Source organism: Henckelia pumila, chromosome 1, assembly GCF_033568475.1.
Source record: "Henckelia pumila isolate YLH828 chromosome 1, ASM3356847v2, whole genome shotgun sequence".
Taxonomy (NCBI): domain Eukaryota; kingdom Viridiplantae; phylum Streptophyta; class Magnoliopsida; order Lamiales; family Gesneriaceae; genus Henckelia; species Henckelia pumila.
Genome location: NC_133120.1, coordinates 6,082,487 through 6,103,648, shown reverse-complemented (window position 1 = coordinate 6,103,648; position 21,162 = coordinate 6,082,487). Strand labels below are relative to the sequence as shown.

At 37.5% G+C, this 21,162-nt stretch overlaps 1 protein-coding gene across 1 annotated transcript; it reads left to right on the top strand.

Annotated features, from left to right (window-relative positions):
* The first annotated feature begins 2,593 nt into the window (after positions 1 to 2,593).
* LOC140894387 (uncharacterized) lies at positions 2,594 to 17,095 on the top strand. Its single transcript, XM_073302898.1, has 9 exons — positions 2,594 to 3,480; positions 3,695 to 4,252; positions 4,454 to 4,598; positions 4,824 to 5,216; positions 5,502 to 6,301; positions 6,380 to 6,579; positions 7,613 to 7,736; positions 14,202 to 14,442; positions 16,997 to 17,095. The coding sequence occupies exons 1-9, from the start codon at positions 2,594 to 2,596 to the stop codon at positions 17,093 to 17,095; spliced, it is 3,447 nt and encodes a 1,148-aa protein (XP_073158999.1).
* The last annotated feature ends 4,067 nt before the right edge of the window (positions 17,096 to 21,162 follow it).

Below are 21,162 nucleotides of genomic sequence, written 5' to 3'. Positions count from 1 at the left end.
ATTTGTATGCTAATTTGAAAAAGTGTGTGTTTTGTACAAAAGAACTTGTGTTTCTTGGTTTTGTTGTGAGTGCTCAAGGTGTCAAAGTTGATGAGGACAAGGTAAGTGCAATTCGAGATTGGCCAACGCCTACTTCTATTGGTCAAGTTCGGAGTTTTCATGGTCTTGCAAGTTTCTATAGGAGATTTGTAAAAGATTTCAGCACTTTGGCGGCTCCTATGACTGCGGTGATCAAGAAGAACGTTTCATTCCATTGGGGCGAGGAGCAAGAGAAGTCTTTTGATATTATTAAGCAAAAATTAATTAATGCTCCTTTACTTGTATTACCTGATTTTGCTAATACTTTTGAAATTGAATGTGATGCATCAGGTGTAGGAATTTGTAAGGTCCAAAAAGTCCACTAGCTTAATCACGATTAATTGATTTAATTATATGATTTAATGCATGTTATTTATAATATTAATTGTTATGTGAATTATGTGTTATATTATTTTTTAAAAAATTTTTAGGTTGGGATTAATTTTGGGTCGTAGGGACGAGCCTAGCCTTGAAACGAGTTAAGAAAAATATTTTAAGAAAAGTTAGTAGATGCAGAAGTATTTTATTGAGAGAGTAAAAATTTTAAAGAATTTTAAGTATAACTAATGGGCCGTGTTGGAGCCCATTAGTCACGGAAGAAAAGCGTTCAGAAGTTTTCTGAACTCTCATTTGAACGCTTACTCTTCTTTCTCAAAATCTCTCTCAAACACTGCAATCTCCAAACTAGGGTACTTCAGGCTTTTCAAGGCTAGATCGTTCCGCAGTCCAGGTTAATCCCAATCAGACGATCCGGGCAAGTTTTTACTGTTTTTAAACCCATTCAAGAATATATGTATTTTTAAGGTAAAACCTAGGTGTTTTGATTGATGATATATGCACGTTCTTGAAAAATTTATGAGTATGTTGCTTGATTTTGATACGTGAAGAATTTCTGATGTGTTCGGTTCAAGTTTATTGAGTTTTGAATGATTTGAAGGCAAGGAATCAGAGTGTTGGGGTAAAAGTTGGAATGAGGGTTCTTGATTCAAAATCTTTGAAATGGTTGTTGTTTTGGGAAAAATTATTTTGAAGTTTTGATGTGGTTGAATGTTATTTTTGATGGAAAAACGTCCCAAAGCATTGTGGGTTTTGAAGAAAGTGCAGAAAAGATCAGTTTTCGGAATCAGACACCGTGATGGAGTGCCCGCGCTGCCGAGAAGCGCGCCCGCGCCTAAGCTGCGAAATCTCTGCGCACAGACGGCGCACCCGCGCTACTAAGTAGAGAGCCAGCGCTGCTTTGGCGCAAGAAGTCGAGCAGGCGGCGCCCGGCCGCGCCTCAGGCTCGATTTTCCCACCCCATTTTATAAGTTTTTGAGTCCTAAAAATCATGATTTTGATAATTTAATGTTTTTAATTATTTTTAAGAATGTTCATGAAGAATTTTAAAGTTTTGAAGGTCCGAAACGGATGGAATGCCTCACGTGAATCAGTCAAGTTATGTATTGCATGATTATGTGATTTTCTCATGAAAGTTAATTTCTCATAAAAATGTTTTGATGGATTTTAAGCATGTAGCATCACGAGAAACTTTATGAGCATGTACGAAATTTATGAAATGACATGATAAGATGAATGATATGATGCATGGAAAATATTTTGATGATTTATGCGTCTTGTGGTGATTATATGGGGTATGCACTTCGGGATGAGCTCCGGAGCGGCTATCCAAACATGGCTCACGGGATGGTTATACGGGGTATGCACTTCGGGTTGAGCTTCGAAGCGGCTATCCAAAGAATGAAAGTTTACGGGCGTAATGCCATATGCTTGTTGATCAACAGAAAACTATGAATGGCTTGTTATGACGGTTACCACACTACTCATACTTCATCTCCTCACATATTTTTATGATATGGCTATATTAAAGTTATGTTTATTGCATGGGAGTTTAAGTTATTGTTTTTCTTTTTAAGTTAGAAAATCCTTTTCTGCATGCTCTTGCTGAGTCTTTCGACTCACTATACTTGAATGGTGCAGGTAATGATGATGTGGATGCTTTTATTGATGATTATGTGGGCGGACATGAAGAAGAGGCAGAGGTCGGTCCAACGGGCAATGCATGAGTGTGAATGCTTTAGAATGGAAGATGTTTTAAAACTTTTTATTTGATGAGAGGCAACAAGTTTTAATTTTTTTTAAGTTGATGGCCATGTTTTGGCAAATAGTTTTAGATGCTATTTTATTTGGTACACATTTTATACGCTATTTTAATAAATAAGATGATGCTTCCGCAAAGTTTTTATTTTTACCAGATTTTTAAATAAGTATGTTTGAGTAACGTTTCGATTGAGAAATTGGGACGTTACAGCATGGTATAAGAGTAGTTCGCTCTGGGTTTGTTTGCACGCATGCATTCTCGCCACGACCCTGTGCTTCGTCTTCATGTCTGTAAGTTCTATGTTATGAATTGTTTAAGATGCATGATAGCTTTTGCGATTAATATTTATGCATGTTAATTAGGATGTTATGTTTAAATAACGTAATTAAGCATGTGGACTGTATGGACATCAGGATCATGGCTAACCGTAGGAATCCGAAAAATGAGGACAATCAGAATAATCAGTTTTTGTCTAGGTTGGCGACTCTGTTGCAAGAGCAGAGTAGAGCCCAAGGGGAGCAGATTCAACAGTTAATCCAAGCACAAGCGGGAGGACGGAAAAACAATCAGCCACTACTAACTAATCCGATCTTTAAGCAGTTTAAGGATCTAGGGCCGCAGAAGTTCAGAGGAGGGGCTGATCCCCTTGTAGCCGAGGAATGGGTGCAGTCAGTGGAGACCATTTTTGACTGCATGCAGCTCACTGATGCAGACCGTGTGAGGTGTGCCATCTTTATGTTTCATGATGATGCAAGGTTTTGGTGGCAGGGAGCCCGTTCTGCTGTGGATATGACTACGTTAACTTGGAATGGATTCAAAGACGTGTTCTATGGGAAATATTTCACTATCAGCACCAGGACTAGACTTGCTAGAGAATTCCTGGAGCTCCGCCAAGGGAGCATGTCCATTGCTGAGTATGTGAAGAAGTTTGAAAGGGGGAGGTATTTTTTGCCCATGATTTCGGGTAATGCTGCAGAGGAGTTGAAGCATTTCACGGAGGGACTGAATGCCACTATTCGTCGTGATGTAAGATTGAGTGGGGCACAAATGTACCGAGCAGCAGTCGATGAGGCTATGTTGTCAGAAAAAGATGGGAATGATATTATCAAAGAATCGCAAGCGAAAAGAGCCAGTTACCAAGGAAGTGAACAACAAGGGTCTAGTCAAAAGAGGCCGTACCAAGCCCCAGCTCAGAGGAGACCGCAGCAGCAGCAGCGCCAAAACCCCAATCAGGCGCGACCTCAGGGACAGAATCAGCCGAACGCCAATGCTCCAAGGCCGGCGAATGCACCTATCTGTCAAAAGTGTGGGAAGCCACACTAAGGTCAATGCATGCTTGAGACCAATACTTGCTTTCTTTGCAAGAAGCCAGGGCATTTCGCCATCGCCCGCAGTCAAAGGATCCTATCAGGGGAAGAGTGTTTGCTATGACTCACGATCAGGTGGACCCAGATTCTGAAATTGTCACAGGTATTATCCATATCGCTGGTTTACCTGCTTTCGTGTTAATTGATTCAGAGCTACGCACTCTTTTATATCTGTTAATTTTATGATGAAATTGGGGGTCTTGCTGGATGAATCTATTTCGAAATTTTGTGTGTCGTTACCCTCAGGAGAAGAACTGGAAAGTAGTAGTGTGGTAAGAAATTGCAAGGTTCAGATGCAGAGTCTAGTTTTGTGTGCAGATTTTATTGTTTTGAAAATGGTGAATTTTGATGCGATTTTTGGGATGGACTGGTTGTCTCGGCATGAGGCTATTATTGACTGCAAACGGAAAACTGTCTCATTGAAAGATCAGAACAAGAAACCGTTTGCGTTCCGCACTACCTCTAAGAAGAGCGCACCAAGTATGATTTCTGCAGGAACAGCCTGTAAATTATTGAGTAATGGGTGTATAGGCTTTCTTGCGAGTCTAATTGGTGATCTGGAGGTACAACAACCAAAACTTGTGGAAGTGGAGGTAGTGAAGGACTTTCCAGAAGTTTTTCCCGATGATGTTACGGGATTGCCTCCAGTCAGGGAAGTCGAATTTGGGATAGAATTGTTGCCTGGAACTAAGCCAGCTTCTAAGGCACCGTACAGATTGGCACCGACCGAGATGAAAGAATTGAAGGATCAGTTGCAGGAATTACTGGATAAGGGGTTCATCAGACCGAGTGTATCGCCTTGGGGTGCACCGGTGTTGTTCGTCAAGAAGAAATATGGGTCAATGAGATTGTGCATTGACTACAGAGAACTGAACCGAGTTACAGTGAAGAACAGATATCCTTTGCCCAGAATAGACGACTTGTTCGACCAATTGCAAGGGGTAGAGGTGTTCTCGAAAATTGATCTGCGATCAGGTTACCATCAGCTGAAGGTAAAGGATGCAGATGTGCAGAAGACAGCATTCAGGACTCTTTATGAACACTATGAGTTCTTGGTAATGCCGTTTGGGTTGACCAATGCACCAGCTGTGTTCATGGATTTGATGAACAGGGTGTTTCAACCTTTCTTGGATCAGTTTGTCATAGTCTTCATAGATGACATATTGATATATTCTCGCAGTAGGGAGGAGCATCATCAGCACTTGGCTACGGTGTTGCAAATTTTGAAAGAAAAGCAACTGTATGCTAAGTACAGTAAGTGTGAATTCTGGCTGGAGCAGATTTTATTTTTGGGTCATATAGTTTCAGCTAAGGGGATTGAGGTGGATCCTTCGAAGGTGGAAGCGGTTTGTAATTGGGCTGCCCCGAAGAATGCTACAGAAATACAAAGTTTCTTGGGTTTATCAGGCTACTATAGGAGATTTATTCAAGACTTCTCCAAGATAGCCCTACCACTGACTTCCTTAACTCGAAAAGGTGTGAAGTTTGTGTGGTCAGAACAATGTGAGAAGAGCTTTACAGAATTGAAGGAAAGACTGATTTTAGCGCCAGTGCTAGGAATTCCCAAAGGCACGGGTCGCTTTGTGGTTTATACCGATGCTTCTAAGAGTGGATTAGGAGCTGTGCTGATGCAGGATGATAAAGTAATAGCATATGCATCTCGACAGCTGAAGGTCCATGAGAAGAATTACCCGACTCATGATCTTGAGTTGGCGGCAGTTGTTTTTGCTTTGAAACTATGGAGACACTACTTGTACGGCAAAAGGTGTCAGATTTTCACTAATCACAAAAGCCTAAAATATTTCTTCACTCAGAAGGAGTTGAATATGAGGCAGAGGCGATGGCTGGAATTAGTGAAGGACTACGACTGTTACATTAGCTACCATCCTGGTAAGGCTAATGTTGTATCAGATGCCTTGAGTCGCAAGTCTGCAACATTGAACCAATTGACAGTGCAGCAGGAGTTGATTGCTGAATTTGAACGTATGAGTTTGGAGGTATTTGAACCAATGGAGTTATGCACTCTAGCAGCCTTAACAGTAGTACCTAGTTTGCTTGGGAGAATCAGAGTAGGCCAAGCTTCTGATGAACAGTTGACATTGTGGAGGAACAGAGATGAAGCCAAGGGTGGTACATTGTACACTGTCAAAGATGGAATTGTTCATCACCGAGGTAGAATGTGGGTGCCAGCAGTAGACTCATTGAGAGTCGAAGTGATGACTGAAGCCCATACTGTTCCATATTCCATTCATCCAGGAAGTACGAAAATGTATAAGGATCTGCAATCCTTATATTGGTGTCCAGGTATGAAGAAGGATATGGTAGAATTTGTGAGTGAATGTTTGACTTGTCAACAGGTAAAAATTGAGCATCAAAGGCCAGCGGGACTCCTAAAACCCTTGCCAATACCCACATGGAAGTGGGAAGATGTCACTATGGATTTCGTAGTAGGATTGCCAGTCTCACCGCGAAGGATGAACTCGATTTGGGTGATAGTTGACAGGTTAACCAAGTCAACTCATTTTATTCCAGTCAGGAATAACTTCTCGATGAATCAGTATGCAGAGCTGTACATTCGAGAAATTGTCAGATTTCATGGAGTTCCAGCGAGGATAGTATCTGACAGGGATCCTAAGTTCACTTCGAACTTTTGGGGAAGTTTACATAGAGGATTGGGAACAAAGCTAGCTTTCAGTACAGCTTTCCACCCTCAGACAGATGGTCAGTCAGAACAAGTGATCCACATACTCGAAGACATGTTGAGAGCTTGTATGATCGACTTTGGAGGGAATTGGGAATCGAAATTACCTTTAGTGGAGTTTACTTACAACAATAGTTATCAAGCAACTATTGGTATGGCTCTTTATGAGGCATTGTATGGGAGAAGGTGTAGAACTCCCTTGCACTGGGATGAAGTTGGAGAGAGAGCTGTTTTGGGACCAGATATAGTGACTCAAACGGTGGATGTAATAGCTAAGATCAGAGACAGAATGTTGACAGCTCAAAGTCGACAGAAAAGTTACGCCGAACAGCGACGTATGATACCACCTGTTGTGGGGACCCGAGTTGCTAATCTCATCTTAGGGCAATTAACGATTAATAGATAATTAATCGAACAATAAAAGAATATTCAAACAAAGAGCAAACAAAAAAAAAATTATTTAAAGAAAGCCCCTCGCTCGATCAAGTAAACTTTACCGATCGAGCGAGCACAAAGTAAAAACTCTCGGGTCTGCATCCATATTGGCCTCGCTCGATCGGTGAAACTTTACCGATCGAGCGGGCATAAAATCTCAACCCTCTGCTTTGCAAAATAAAGGCCTCGCGTGAAATTTACCCGATCGAGCGAGCTGTATTTCCAGAAAATCTGCAGGAAACACTCTTATTGTCAACCATGGAACATGCATAAATATACTCTTTAACAAGCTGCTAAATACTATACATGCATTGACAAATTAATCCTAACATTCAAATAAATCCATTCTTGAATATAAACTAGGATTTACAGACACATGTACAAGATTTCTTGTCTTCTAACATGTTTATATACAATACATATCAGCTGCTTAAAACCCGAATCACCACATGCTATCTCTCTTCTCAAGCTATCCAAGCCAACTCTAGCTTGATCATGCCCCAACCTGATGCAATGCACACATACAAACAAAGCAACAGCCGGATAACTCCGGTGAGAATAAATCTCAGTATGAATAACATGCATATACATCATTTAAGCATATAACTCATTCATATCATGAACGTTACATAATAACATAACATGCTAGCATTTATAAACGCATATTTTAAACCATAAAAATCTCTAGGTTAATGTATAAATGCAATGCATGTGCCAAGGAATAGGCTATCAAATCTGATATCAATAAATCGTAGTTCTGGGATCCCGAGGAAATAAAATCTTCAACAAACACCAACTCACCCAATCGAGGTGAAGTTGAATACTTCATTTCCTCTGACTTTGGTGCAACTATAGTGAGTCTTCTGGCTCTGGAAGTAAGTCTACATTCCGTGCCACTCAACTACAGCCCTCCAAACGTCATATGCACTCTAGGCCTTTCTACCCTCTGTGCTTTACTGGCTGGTTCAACAAATGTGGTGGAGGACATCCTAATGATCAGTGCAGGGGTGTACTTGGGAGTTGCCATATATGCTATCAAGCTGGACATTTTGTCAGAGTATGTCCGCAACGTGGTTTGAAAAGATCACATAGTACAAGGTCATCGAGAGAAGTGACTCAGCCGGAAAAGCAAACATCAGATGATGTTTAGCAGGTAATTGTTCTTTGTATGATTATTTTGCTTATGTGCTTGAAGATATTGGAGCATCCTATGTTTTATCTCTGATACCACCTGTTGTGACGACCCGGGTTGCTAATATTTTCTTGGAACAATTAATCAAGTACTCAAAAGAAATTAAGAACCAAGAGCTAAAAAAAAATTTTTTTTTTTAAAAAACTTCAAGAGCCTCGCTCGATCGGGGAAAAACACCCGATCGAGCGAGCCATAAAGCCCAACTCTCGGATGGAAGCAAAGTTGGCCTTGCTCGATCGGGTACTTTCTACCGATCGAGCGAGCACAAAATGCTCAAGGTTCTGTTTTCAAATCAAGGGCCTTGCTCGATCGGTGATAATCACCCGATCGAGCGGGTTCCGTTTCCAGCAATTCCAACAGAATTTCATTTGCTGTCAACACATGTTCTATCATACATTTCTCATCTAACATCAACTCATACATAGCCTATACAAAAACATAAGCTAACATGCATTCTAACATGATACAAGTTGATAGAAATAGATTATCTCAAAGCCTTAAAATCAACGTGATAGGCTCAAGTCTAAGAAGAATCAAGGCAATACTAAGATTCACAACATGAGTTGCAACATGCTTCTTTTCATAAACAACTCAATAGATTACATCTATACTTCAAAATCCAACACTATCTAGCATTATCACTAACATAATATCTTATGAAGATGTCAACTAGAATTCATAAACTAGAGTTCATTATAACACAAGCTAAGGTCATAGCATACAAGCCAAATCCCAACTACATATCCAATTGATACAAATTGACAGAAACTCAAATCTAAACCCGGATCATCACTCTAATCTCTCTCGATCTCAGTTCTTCACGGTCTTCCCGAACTCGTTCCAGTCTCACCTATTGTCATGCACACATACAAACAAGACAATAGCCGGAGAGACTCCGGTGAGAATTTAATCCCAGTATAAAACACCATAAACATGCATAAACTCAAGTAATTCAACTTGAAGCATAATATCAATCATTCAACAAATAGGACTCAAGGCAACTTAAGGCATAGTAATTCAACATGCTATTAATCAAGTTGCAAACGTTGTATTCAAGCAAGACATGCTATCAACTCTTCAAACAATCATGCAATATTTCAACTTAAACAAATAATAGAAACTCATCTATTAAAATCAAAAGCAATGCATGATTTAAAATCGGTTATCATATCGGTATCGGTTCTTGTTTTGGGATCCCTAGGAAAAAAAACACATCAACCCATCCACCTACTCTCCCTTCGAGGTGATGTTGAGTGCTTGTTCCCGGACTTTGGTCCACTATATTGAGCGTCAAACGGAAGGGATAACTCACTCACCTAGCCGTGAAACGTTAAGGACAACTCGATCACTTAAACTCCTCAATATACGTCCAAACGTCCTATCATTATATCCAGGCAACTCAGCCCTCAAAACTCGAAAGAAAGTTGGCCCAATATGAATGCAACAAAATCAAACGCATCAAGTCAAGACCAACAATAAAAACTAAATCAAGTAAGTAATCATATAAGCATCTATTAACAATAGAAGCACAAAGTATGTGGTTTTAGAAAGGAATACTCAATAAATTCATATTGAGTGTGCAAGCCCTTTCTTTAGAGGTTGTATTATACCTTTCAATATTGGTTTCAAGTTCTTCAACTCTTCAAAATCTGCCCGCACAAAGCTCTATAAAAATCTTCTCAAGAATCACTCCAGTCTTCAAGTCGTAAAGTGCACAAACTTTGATCAATTATTTCTCGGTTCGAAGCTGAACTTTCCGAGCTCGATGTCCCCTGTTTTCAATCTGAAATCACATCATATATATTGAAGAACATCAGCAAGAACTCAAACCATGTTCAACTCAATCAAAGAGAATCCAAAACTAGTCAATTCTTGACTTGACGGCATAGCGATATAGTCTCGGCAACCGTAATTCATTTCCAACCATTCTATCATTTTTATCAACTTCATATACATATTATAACAGCTGAATATCATCATATATCAGCTAAATCAGAAGCATAAAATCGAATCCAACTTTTGAAAAATCATATCACTTGCAAACGATGCTTGTTCTTCGATTCAACTTCGATATCGTCAAATATATATCAATCCTCTTCACTAAACACACACTTATCAGCATGTATACCAACAATAATTCAACATATCAGAAGTGACAATTTCGAAATCTAAGCTGGAAATTCATAGCAAATCCAAAAGACATTCAATCGTTGAGCCGGTTTCGATATAACAAAGCATAGAAGCTCTAGAACATCAATACATATTCAAATCTGATTTCTGCCCATAACATAATTTCGAAATCATCTGGATCAAGATAATACTTACATCAATATATAGCCCTTCTTTCAAGGATTCCAGAACTCTTTTCGGAATTGAATTCGGACAACCGGATCAAAAGATACGGCAATTTGAAAATCAATCACAAGGAAGGAAAAGGAAGAACTCGTCCTCTGTTCCAATTTTTCTTTCAAGTTTCTGAATTCCTTAGTAAATAACACGTATACATGCTGATCAATCACTTAAAAATCTGATAATTCCATTATTTGCACTTTGGCCCCTCAATTCTTGCTTATTTGCAAATCGGTCCTCAGCAAATCGTATTAATTCAATTTCAATCCTAATTAATATAAGAATATTAGAATTTAAATCAAAACTCCAAATATTTCCAAATTAAATATACTCGGATTAAAATTACATAATATTGCGGATTAAATCAATTAATCCTGGACCTTACAGATTTGGAGTTTGAAGTAGGTGACCATGTATTTTTAAAGGTGTCACCATGGAAAGGTGTTATGAGATTTGGAAAAAAGGGTAAATTGAGTCCAAGATATATAGGACCTTTTGAGATCCTAGAAAAAGTTGGGGCTCGAGCTTACCGAGTAGCACTACCACCCAACTTGGGGGGTGTCCACAATGTCTTCCATATCTCTATGCTAAGGAAGTATGTGGCAAATCCTTCTCATGTTATCCGCCATGAGCCAGTGAAATGTACGCCAGACTTGTCCTACGAGGAGATGTCTGTTCAAATCTTGAACAGACAAGTTCGTAGGTTGAGAAACAGAGAGATTCCAATGGTGAAAGTCTTATGGAGCAACCAGTTGGTTGAAGAAGCTACTTGGGAAACAGAACAAGATATGTGAGCACGCTATCCTGAACAATTTGGTAAGTCAAATTTCGAGGACGAAATTTTTTTAAGGAGGGTAAAGTTGTAAGGTCCAAAAATTCCACTAGCTTAATCATGATTAATTGATTTAATTATATGATTTAATGCATGTTATTTATAATACTAATTGTTATGTGAATTATGTGTTATATTATTTTTAAAAAAAGTTTTAGGTTGGGTTTAATTTTGGGTCGTAGGGACGATCCTAGCCTTGAAACGAGTTAAGAAAAATATTTTAAAAAAAGTTAGTAGATGCAGAAGTATTTTATTGAGAGAGTAAAAATTTTAAAGAATTTTAAGTATAACTAATGGGCCGTGTTGGAGCCCATTAGTCACGGAAGAAAAGTGTTCAGAAGTTTTCTGAACTCTCATTTGAACGCTTACTCTTCTTTCTCAAAATCTCTCTCAAACACTGCAATCTCCAAGCTAGGGTTCTTCAGGATTCTCAAGGCTAGATCGTTCCGCAGTCCAGGTTAATCCCAATCAGACGATCCAGACAAGTTTTTACTATTTTTAAACCCATTCAAGAATATATGTATTTTTAAGGTAAAACCTAGGTGTTTTGATTGATGATATATGCACGTTCTTGAAAAAGTTATGAGTATGTTGCTTGATTGTGATACGTGAAGCATTCCTGATGTGTTCGTTTCAAGTTTATTGAGTTTTGAATGATTTGAAGGCAAGGAATCAGAGTATTGGGGTAAAAGTTGGAATGAGGGTTCTTGATTCAAAATCTTTGAAATGGTTGTTGTTTTGGGAAAAATTACTTTGAAGTTTTGATGTGGTTGAATGTTATTTTTGATGGAAAAACGTCCCAAAGCATTGTGGGTTTTGAAGAAAGTGCAGAAAAGATCAGTTTTCGGAATCAGACGCCGCGACGGCGCGCCCGCGCCTAAACTGCAAAATCTCTGCGCACAGACGGCGCGCCCGCACTACTAAGTAGAGCGCCCGCGCCGCTTTGGCGCAAGAATTCGAGCGGGCGGCGCGGCCTCGCTGCTTCTCAGGCTCTATTTTCCCACCCCATTTTATAAGTTTTTGAGTCCTAAAAATCATGATTTTGATACTTTAATGTTTTTTAATTATTTTTAAGAATGTTCATGAAGAATTTTAAAGTTTTGAAGGTCCGAAACGGATGGAATGCCTCACGTGAATCAGTCAAGTTATGTATTGCATGATTATGTGATTTTCTCATGAAAGTTAATTTCTCATGAAATGTTTTGATGGATTTTAAGCATGTAGCATCACGAGAAACTTTATGAGCATGTACGAGATTTATGAAATGACATGATAAGATGAATGATATGATGCATGGAAAATATTTTGATGATTTATGCGTCTTGTGGTGATTATATGGGGTATACACTTCGGGATGAGCTCCGGAGCGGCTATCCAAACATGGCTCACGGGATGGTTATACGGGGTATGCACTTCGGGTTGAGCTCCGAAGCGGCTATCCAAAGAATGAAAGTTTACGGGCGTAATGCCATATTCTTGTTGATCAACAGAAAACTATGAATGGCTCGTTATGACGGTTACCACACTACTCATACTTCATCTCCCCAAATATTTTTATGATATGGATATATTAAAGTTATGTTTATTGCATGGGAGTTTAAGTTATTGTTTTCCTTTTTAAGTTAGAAAATCCTTTTCTGCATGCTCTTGCTGAGTCTTTCGACTCACTATACTTGAATGGTGCAGGTAATGATGATGTGGATGCTTTTATTGATGATTATGTGGGCGGACATGAAGAAGAGGCAGGGGTCGGTCCAACGGGCAATGCATGAGTGTGAATGCTTTAGAATGGAAGATGTTTTAAACCTTTTTATTTGATGAGAGGCAACAAGTTTTAATTTTTTTTTAAGTTGATGGCCATGTTTTGGCAAATATTTTTAGATGCTATTTTATTTGGTGCACATTTTATATGCTATTTTAATAAATAAGATGATGCTTCCGCAAAGTTTTTATTTTTACCAAATTTTTAAGTAAGTATGTTTGAGTAACGTTTCGATTGAGAAATTGGGACGTTACAGAATTGGCGGTGTCTTGATGCAAGGTGGACGACCAATTGCATATTTTAGTGAGAAGCTAAGTGGAGCAGCGTTGAATTATCCTACATATGACAAGGAGTTTTATGCCTTGGTTCGCGTGCTTGAGACGTGGCAGCATTATTTGAGGCCAAAAGAATTTGTGATTCATACGGATCATGAGTCTTTGAAGCATCTCAAAGGAAAACAAAAGCTGAACAAGAGACATGCCAAGTGGATGGCATTTGTAGAAACTTTTCCCTACATTATCAAGTACAAGCAAGGGGAGGAAAACGTGGTAGCAGACGCTCTATCACGAAGGTATATTCTTCTATCTACTCTAGATTCTAAGTTTTTGGGATTTGAGTATGTGAAGGAGTTATATGCTAGTGATCTTAATTTTGGAGAGATTTATGCGTCATGTTTGCATGGTCCAAAAGATAAATTTTTCGTGCATGATGGATATTTGTTTAAGAAAGATAAGTTGTGTGTGCCTAAATCATTCATACGTGAGTTACTTGTTAGGGAATCACATGTGGGTGGTTTGATGGGACATTTTAGTGTGGCTAAAACTTATGATACTTTGCATGAACATTTTTATTGGCCACATATGAAGCATGATGTTGAGAATATTTGTGAGAAGTGTGTGACTTGTAGGAAAGCTAAGTCTAAGACACAACCATATGGATTGTATACTCCACTTCCTGTTCCTAGTGAACCATGGGTAGATATTTCTATGGACTTTGTTTTAGGACTACCAAGGTCTAAGAAGGGGAGGGATTCTGTGTTTGTGGTGGTTGATAGATTTTCTAAGATGACTCATTTCATTGCGTGTCATAAATCTGATGATGCATCTCATGTTGCGGACTTGTTCTTTAATGAAATTGTTAGATTGCATGGCATGCCTAGGAGTATTGTTTCTGATAGAGATACTTATTTCTTGAGCTACTTTTGGAAAACATTATGGTGCAAGCTTGGTACTAAATTACTGTTTTAAACTACATGTCATCCTCAAACGGATGGTCAAACTGAGGTTGTTAATAGGACGTTAGGAACTTTTTTGCGTGCTATAATTAAAAAGAATTTGAAGAGTTGGGAAGAATGTTTGCCATTTATTGAATTTGCTTATAATCTTAGTGTGCATTCTACTACGAGGTATTCACCGTTTGAAATTGTGTATGGTTTTAACCCATTGACTCTGTTGGATTTGATGTCGTTACCTATGAGTGAAAGGGTTAATATGGATGGCAAGAAGAAAGATGAGTTTGTGCAAAATTTGCATGAGAAGGTTAAGGCAAACATTGAAAAGAAGAACTTGCAATACACGAAGCAAGCAAATAAAGGTAAAAAGAAGGTTGTATTTGAAACGGGTGATTGGGTTTGGTTGCATTTGCGGAAGGAACATTTTCCGGAGAAGCGGCGTTCTAAGTTGTTACCTAGAGGCGATGGATATTTCCAAGTCTTGGAGCGGATCAATGATAATGCCTACAAATTAGACTTACCAGGTGAGTATAATGTAAGTACTACTTTTAATGTTTCTGACTTGTCGTTGTTTGATGTAGGTGATGATTGAGATTTGAGGACAAATCCTTTTCAAGAAGGGGAGGATGATGCGATTATGGATAGCTCGCATATTGATCACATGGTTAAGGACCTGTTGGAGATGCCTCGAGGACCAATTACGAGAGGTCGAGCTAAGAATTTCATGGAAGAACTTCAATCGTTGATGATGAATTGTCAAGAAGGCATTGGAATGCTTGAAGATCACTTTGATGGATGTTATAATATTATTGAAGTTCAAAGAGGTCAAGAAAGTGGAGGAAATATAAAAGAAAACACAAAAATAAGTGTCACAGACAGTGACGTATGCGCGCCTGCGCCTGATCCGGTGTTTTCAAGATTTCTGGACAGAGCCCTATGCGCGCCCGCGCCACTTCCCACGTGCGCCCGCGCGTTGATCCAGAGAGCCATGCGCGCCTGCACCATTCCACGCGCGCCCGCGCCTTTGTGTTTTTACACATAGTTTGGCGTGTTTGTGTGTGTGCGAAACTTTTGATATTTTTGGCATTATTTTCTTATTTTGAGTCTTTTATTCCTATTAGGAAACTTTTAGGAAGATATTATCATATCTTTAGATATATTTTTGAGTTATTTCGTGATATCTTTTATTATTTCTATTTGTATTATAAATACAACAGAAATATTCATTATTGATATAGAATTCAGATTTTGATATTTATCAATTAAAATTCTCTCTAGAATTTTATTAAGCTTTTGCTTACCCAAAAATCAAACTTAACAAAGTTTTCAACTTTGTGGCATTTGTCGATTGATTATCCTCGTGGTTGTCAGAAACAGGTTTTCTGAAGGTCCCGTTGTGATCAATTGTTTTCTTTTCGTGATTGTTTGTTGCTAGTTTCAAGTAAACTAGAGGTGAATAATCCAAAACCTTTACTTGTTTTCAAGATTGGACAATTTCTTGATTTCTTTTGTTATTGGATTGAGGGTACGATTTTAATATAATCGTATTTTCCTTCCATACATTAAGAATTCATATCATGGGGGTCAGGCGAGCTGCTGGTCCATGGTTCAGAGGGATGTCCTAGGGTCCCTAGGCTGGGTTCGGCTTGACGGTTAAGGCTGGGAAGGGGCTAGAGTCGAGCTGCACTAGATCGATTTCTAGGAGTGCACAGTTTAGAGTTTGGTGGAAGGGGTGAGTGGGCGGCCATGCAGGGCCGATCCAGGGGCAGGGTTTGCTTAGGTTAGGACCGCCCAGACATGGGCTACGTCTGGGCGGTGGTGCTCCGACCAGGGCGGCAACAGCCATGGAATGGCTGCTGCTCACCCAGCCGAGAAGTTGGGAGGAGAGTTTAGGTTCTGGCTGGGTTCTGGGGGCGGGCTGGGCCAGGGCTGGGGGTTCGGGTCGGGTCTGTCGGGTTTTGGGTTATGTTTGTTGGGTCCGGGACTGGGTTTGATTAGTTGGTCTCGAGTATTTTAATTTTTAAGTGATTAATTGGTTTAAGTATAATTAGTTTAAAATTTTAATTGGGCTTTTAAATATTTTAATAGGCCTTAAAATTAGTTATTTAAGTAAGGCCAATAATTTTCATGGGCTTGGGAGCCCCTGGTAATTATTGGGTCAGTTGGTGAATTTTTGGGTCTGTTAGTGATTTTTATTAGGCTTAATTAAGTTATTGGGCTTAAATATTTTATTTGGGACCAATTATGTTTAAGTGTATTATTTAAGTCTAAATATGAAATTTGGGTTTCAAATTAATTTAATGGGCCAGTCTAGAAATTATGGGCTTAAGACTAGGGGACCAGCAGTCTGGACAATCCCATAAAAAATCATTAAGTCCGGAATATATATTTAAATTATTTTATGCATGACATTTATTTTATGTACAAGTATTAATATTATGAAAATTATTTAAATATATATTTCGGACCAAATTTTAGTGCATGCATACATGAAATAATTTTATGATGAATGATATGTTTAATGTTGAGCATGAAAATATTTTATGGAAATTGAAGTGATGTGGCAGCATAGAGGTGGTTTACCACCGAGCACAGAGGTAGTTTACTACCGTCATAGAGGTGGTTTTACCACCGAGCACATGGTAGTTTTACTACCATCATAGAGGTGGAATTATCCACCATCACGTACGATGGTTCTTAGACTGATCAGTCGCTCATGATTACGAGCCACACTCATGGATATAACCTACACTGTTCTCTATGATTAAGACATGCTCAAATGATGTTGTGTGTTATATGATATAGCACATGGATTTTATGTTATGATGAAAGTTATGACATGCAAGAATTTATGATGCATTATTTTAAGAGCATGCATGCATATTCATGATGGGTATATGTATTAGTATGATTATGTGCTTATGTGTGTTTTTTTTAAACCTTGTTATTAGGAGATAAAACATGTTGGGTCTCTAGGCTTACTACGCTTATATGGTGCAGGTGAATATGATGATTCTTTCGTAGCTCCTACCGGTGGTGAGAACCTTTGAGCTCGCTAGAAGAGGACCCCGTGACTGTTGCTTTAGGATCTTTATTCATGCATTGAGATATTTTATCAGTATTTTAAACTAGTCCAGTATTTTTATGTTTCAGTGGTTGGAAATAATGGTTTGTTTATGGTTATTTCAACATGCATGGGTTATGAATTCTCAGCATAGACATTATTTTAATATTGCATGTTTCAAGATTTTTATTGGATATTTATTTATTATTCATTCATGTTATTTATCAAGTTTTTAATTAAACTCTAATTTTAAATGTTTATACATATATGTATGGGCATATATGTATAGTTAATATTTTAGTTTTATTTTTAAAAAAAATCCACATTTTATTAGTTAGGGTCGTTTCACTAGATATATTGAATTCATATGAATAGGTGATTTCGTTGTAAGCCTATATAAATTTAAAAGCATGATAATTTGCAAGCATGAGATTATATTCTTTTCTACTGAATTGTATTTTATGATCTCTGCATTATATATCGATTCTGTTATTAAGTCTGACAGATGTTGCAGGAAGGAAGAGTATCTCAGACAGAACAGAACAGTGTTGAGGTAAGTTTGAACTGATAGATACAATGATAGAACTGTGGAGGTGTTAGTTGAGTAGCTCTGGAGTTGAGCTATTAATTACCAACTCATAGAGATATAGAATATACTCAGACGAGAGGAAGTTGATTTGAGAATACTCAGATGAATATGAAACTAGCCTGATTGCTATCAACTCCATGCCTTAGGAAAAAAAATGTTTGGTGGTTATGAAGAATAGATTTTGTTTGACAAACAAAGGTACTGACATTGTTTGGCAGGTATGTAAATAGAATTTTTATTAGAAATTTCTTTCTGTATTTGCTACAGAAGATAGAATAACAGTATTTGCCAAACTCTATAGTTGAGAAAACTATGATCATCACCTCAGATACAGATTTCATAGCAGAACAGTTATGAAGAAAAGTTAGTGATCACCCAACAACAAAGAATCGATTTAGTTGAAGGGTGAGTATTTTACGACATATGAGAATCACCTAGGAAATAAGCAAGTACATACGATTGGGCTCAAGTGGTATCAGATAATGAGACTGCAGGTAATTGAGTAATTCTAATTAACTTTCTTACGTAGTGATGATTATTGATTGCATTCCATAGTAGATCAATGATTTGTTATGCTAAAAGTTTTATCTGATGAGCCTTGATTGAAATGTATTTGCTGAATTTTTTCCTTTGACTAGATGAGAAGCCTTTGCACAATTAGTTAGAAAAGATGAAATACAGATTTGAGGATATAATATTGAACTTGATAATATAAAACTTGAAATTTATGATACGAGTTTTAGAAACCTAGAGTTCTTTTATTCGGTACAAGTTATACCACTAGTAATGCAAAAGAGTGTCGAAAGAATTTTCGTTGATGAACTAGATCAGTAGAGAACTAACCTGGAATTGACAGATATGTCAATGGTTAGAATGTATAGAAGTGTGCATATGACATATGTATTCCGACTTTGCTGTGATGTGAACGAAGTTCTATATTGATTTTGGGTGACTGGTACGGAGTTATGATGAATACTCGTATCGAATAGCCCCATTTGAATTGAAGAACTTCAGAAACAAGTAGAAGAACGATTAGAGACGAGTTATCTTAGTAGCGAAGCAGTTTTGAATTGTATGACCATAAATTGAATCGATAGGACTTGAGATGACTATGATCAATTGGGAATTAAGTTATGAACTCATACCAAATGGGAATAAGTGAAAATTAAGTTACAGTTGAGCCTTTTATTTGATTTTGCTGAGGTTATTACATCATACAATCATGATTCTTGAATTTATTGATATTGATTCTGAGGTTTTGTATTCGACCCCAATCGATTTTGATTGGCTCTTATTCTTTGTTAGAGTCTAATTTGATTTACTCGTCTTGAATTGAGATGCTAGTGAGTTGTATTCACTTAGCAGATTTGTCATTTCGAATATTTGATCTTTGGATGACCTCGACTTGAGTAAGTTTCTTGATTCTGAATTTCAAGATTTATTGAACATTTGATGTATACATTCAGTCTATTTTGATATTTTTGGCTCGTAACTAATAGAACTTTTGATTCCAAGTATCAACATGATTTGAGATTGATAGCATGAATTGCCAGGAATTGGGAAATAGAAAGAAGAAACTAGATGAATGCTTGATCGATTGCTCTTTGATTTATGTGCTTTAGTGTCGAGATAGATAGTCAAACAAGAAGAATTTCTGTAATCCAAACTAAGTTCGAAGTGGTTTGGAAAGATTAAAGCACATGAATATGAGATCAAGCGATTAGAATTTGATTAAGAATGCTAAATCATGATATGAGATAAGACAACATATCAAAGTGAGTGGATTTGAAGTGAATAATCAGTTGATTGTGCTCGATATTCTAGATATGGAATATCAGACGTTGAAAAGAGGCACATTACAACAAATTTAATATCCATTCGGTTGTCTCCAAAATGTATGATTACTGGAACATCAGTATTGATGAATGAAAATGAAAACAGATATGACAGAATTGCACTTGCAATACTTAAATTCCAGTATAAAAAGCAGAAAAGAAGAGACCGAATAGTCTATGAAGCAGTTTAGCATCTATTGAGTCGAAATATGAGTAAGTTTTCAAAAGATTTTTCATTTAAAACTACTCAAATCGTCATGAGTTTGCGATTTGAAGTAGAGTATATTTCTACAAAACCGAGAATGTGTAGTATTGGAGGTAATACAGATATCAGTAGATAGCTATAAAGAAGATAATGTTATTATGAGATTTAAGGAATTGATTGCAATCTACGGTCGAGACCGAGACTATAGGTTTCTTTGAGAGATTGTGGCATTGATTTTTCTGAATTCAAAGTGTGTGGTTGAATGTGATTGCATTATACCATCCTTGATCGATGGATTGTCTGAGATGACTATCCAGAGTTTCGAGGAAATGCCCAGAACTATAGTATCTGATTCGATACTATTTGATTGATTTTGCCATTTGATGATGATTTTGATTATGAGATGAGAGGAAAATAAAAAATTCTTAGTGTTGAGACAAAATTGTTGAAGTATCAACTATCAGACTAGATGTGGTTTGAGAAAAGACAAAGAATGTGAAGATTGAATTGTATAGAGTAAGAACAGAGCAGACTACAAAAAGTTGAGAATTGAATGATTTTGAAGCTTGAACAGAGTGTTCAGCGAGAAATATTTTTTTCTGAAGAAATTTCAGAAATGATTTGATAATGGATTCTCGTGAGTATTTACACGAATATGAGAATCTAACTCATTAATTTATACTCTATATAGATTTATTGGATAGATGTGACGTGATCCTTGAGTACAAGCTGAAGAACATCAGCTAGAATCTTCCTTGTGAACTGTAAACAAGGCCAACAAAAACAGATAAGATTTTGAGCTAATCTGATTAACTAATATTGATTGTGAATGCAAAAAAAAACGAGCAGCTAAAATGTAAGATCACTTAGTCACTACAGAAGAATAGAATTGATATGATCGATCAGAAAGAAGAAGCTGATAAGATATCCGAAAAGATATCTAGAACCCACATAATTGAAGTAAAAGTGGGTATAGATTTTGAAACTGTGAACAGAAGGAAACTGTAGACGTGATATATATTCTTTGCAGAGCATAGAATATGATCGAAAAGAAAACAAGTCGTCACAAAAGTTGAATTGCATTGTATACAATTTCAGAAAGACTTAATGATTTCAAGTTTAAAAATTTATTCTTTTCAGCTTGACAAACTAGATCAGATATGTTCTATGTGTCTAAGTTAAGGAAGTATCAATGATGTTTTTCCTATGTATTTCAATCAGTCAAGACAGAGTCTGATATGATTCTAAGCTAACTCGAGTATGTAATAGATCCTTGACTGAGCAAAGTACAAAAGAAAATAGACACTAAATGAGGAGATAAACTGGAAAGAGATTATGATGTGGAATAAGAAGTTCAAAGTTAGCTGATTTCAGTGAAGATTACTTCAGATAATCGTTCAGTTTATCAGATTTGATATTCAGAT

What these genes read in the sequence shown, in the direction of transcription:
- LOC140894387 (XM_073302898.1), top strand. Translation starts at nt 2,594, where the DNA reads ATGGCTAACCGTAGGAATCCGAAAAATGAGGACAATCAGAATAATCAG. An exon ending in AAGCCAGCTTCTAAGGCACC is followed by an intron (nt 4,253 to 4,453) that starts GTACAGATTGGC and finishes TCCTTTGCCCAG; the next exon opens with AATAGACGACTTGTTCGACC. An exon ending in AAGCTGGACATTTTGTCAGA is followed by an intron (nt 7,737 to 14,201) that starts GTATGTCCGCAA and finishes TTATAATCTTAG; the next exon opens with TGTGCATTCTACTACGAGGT.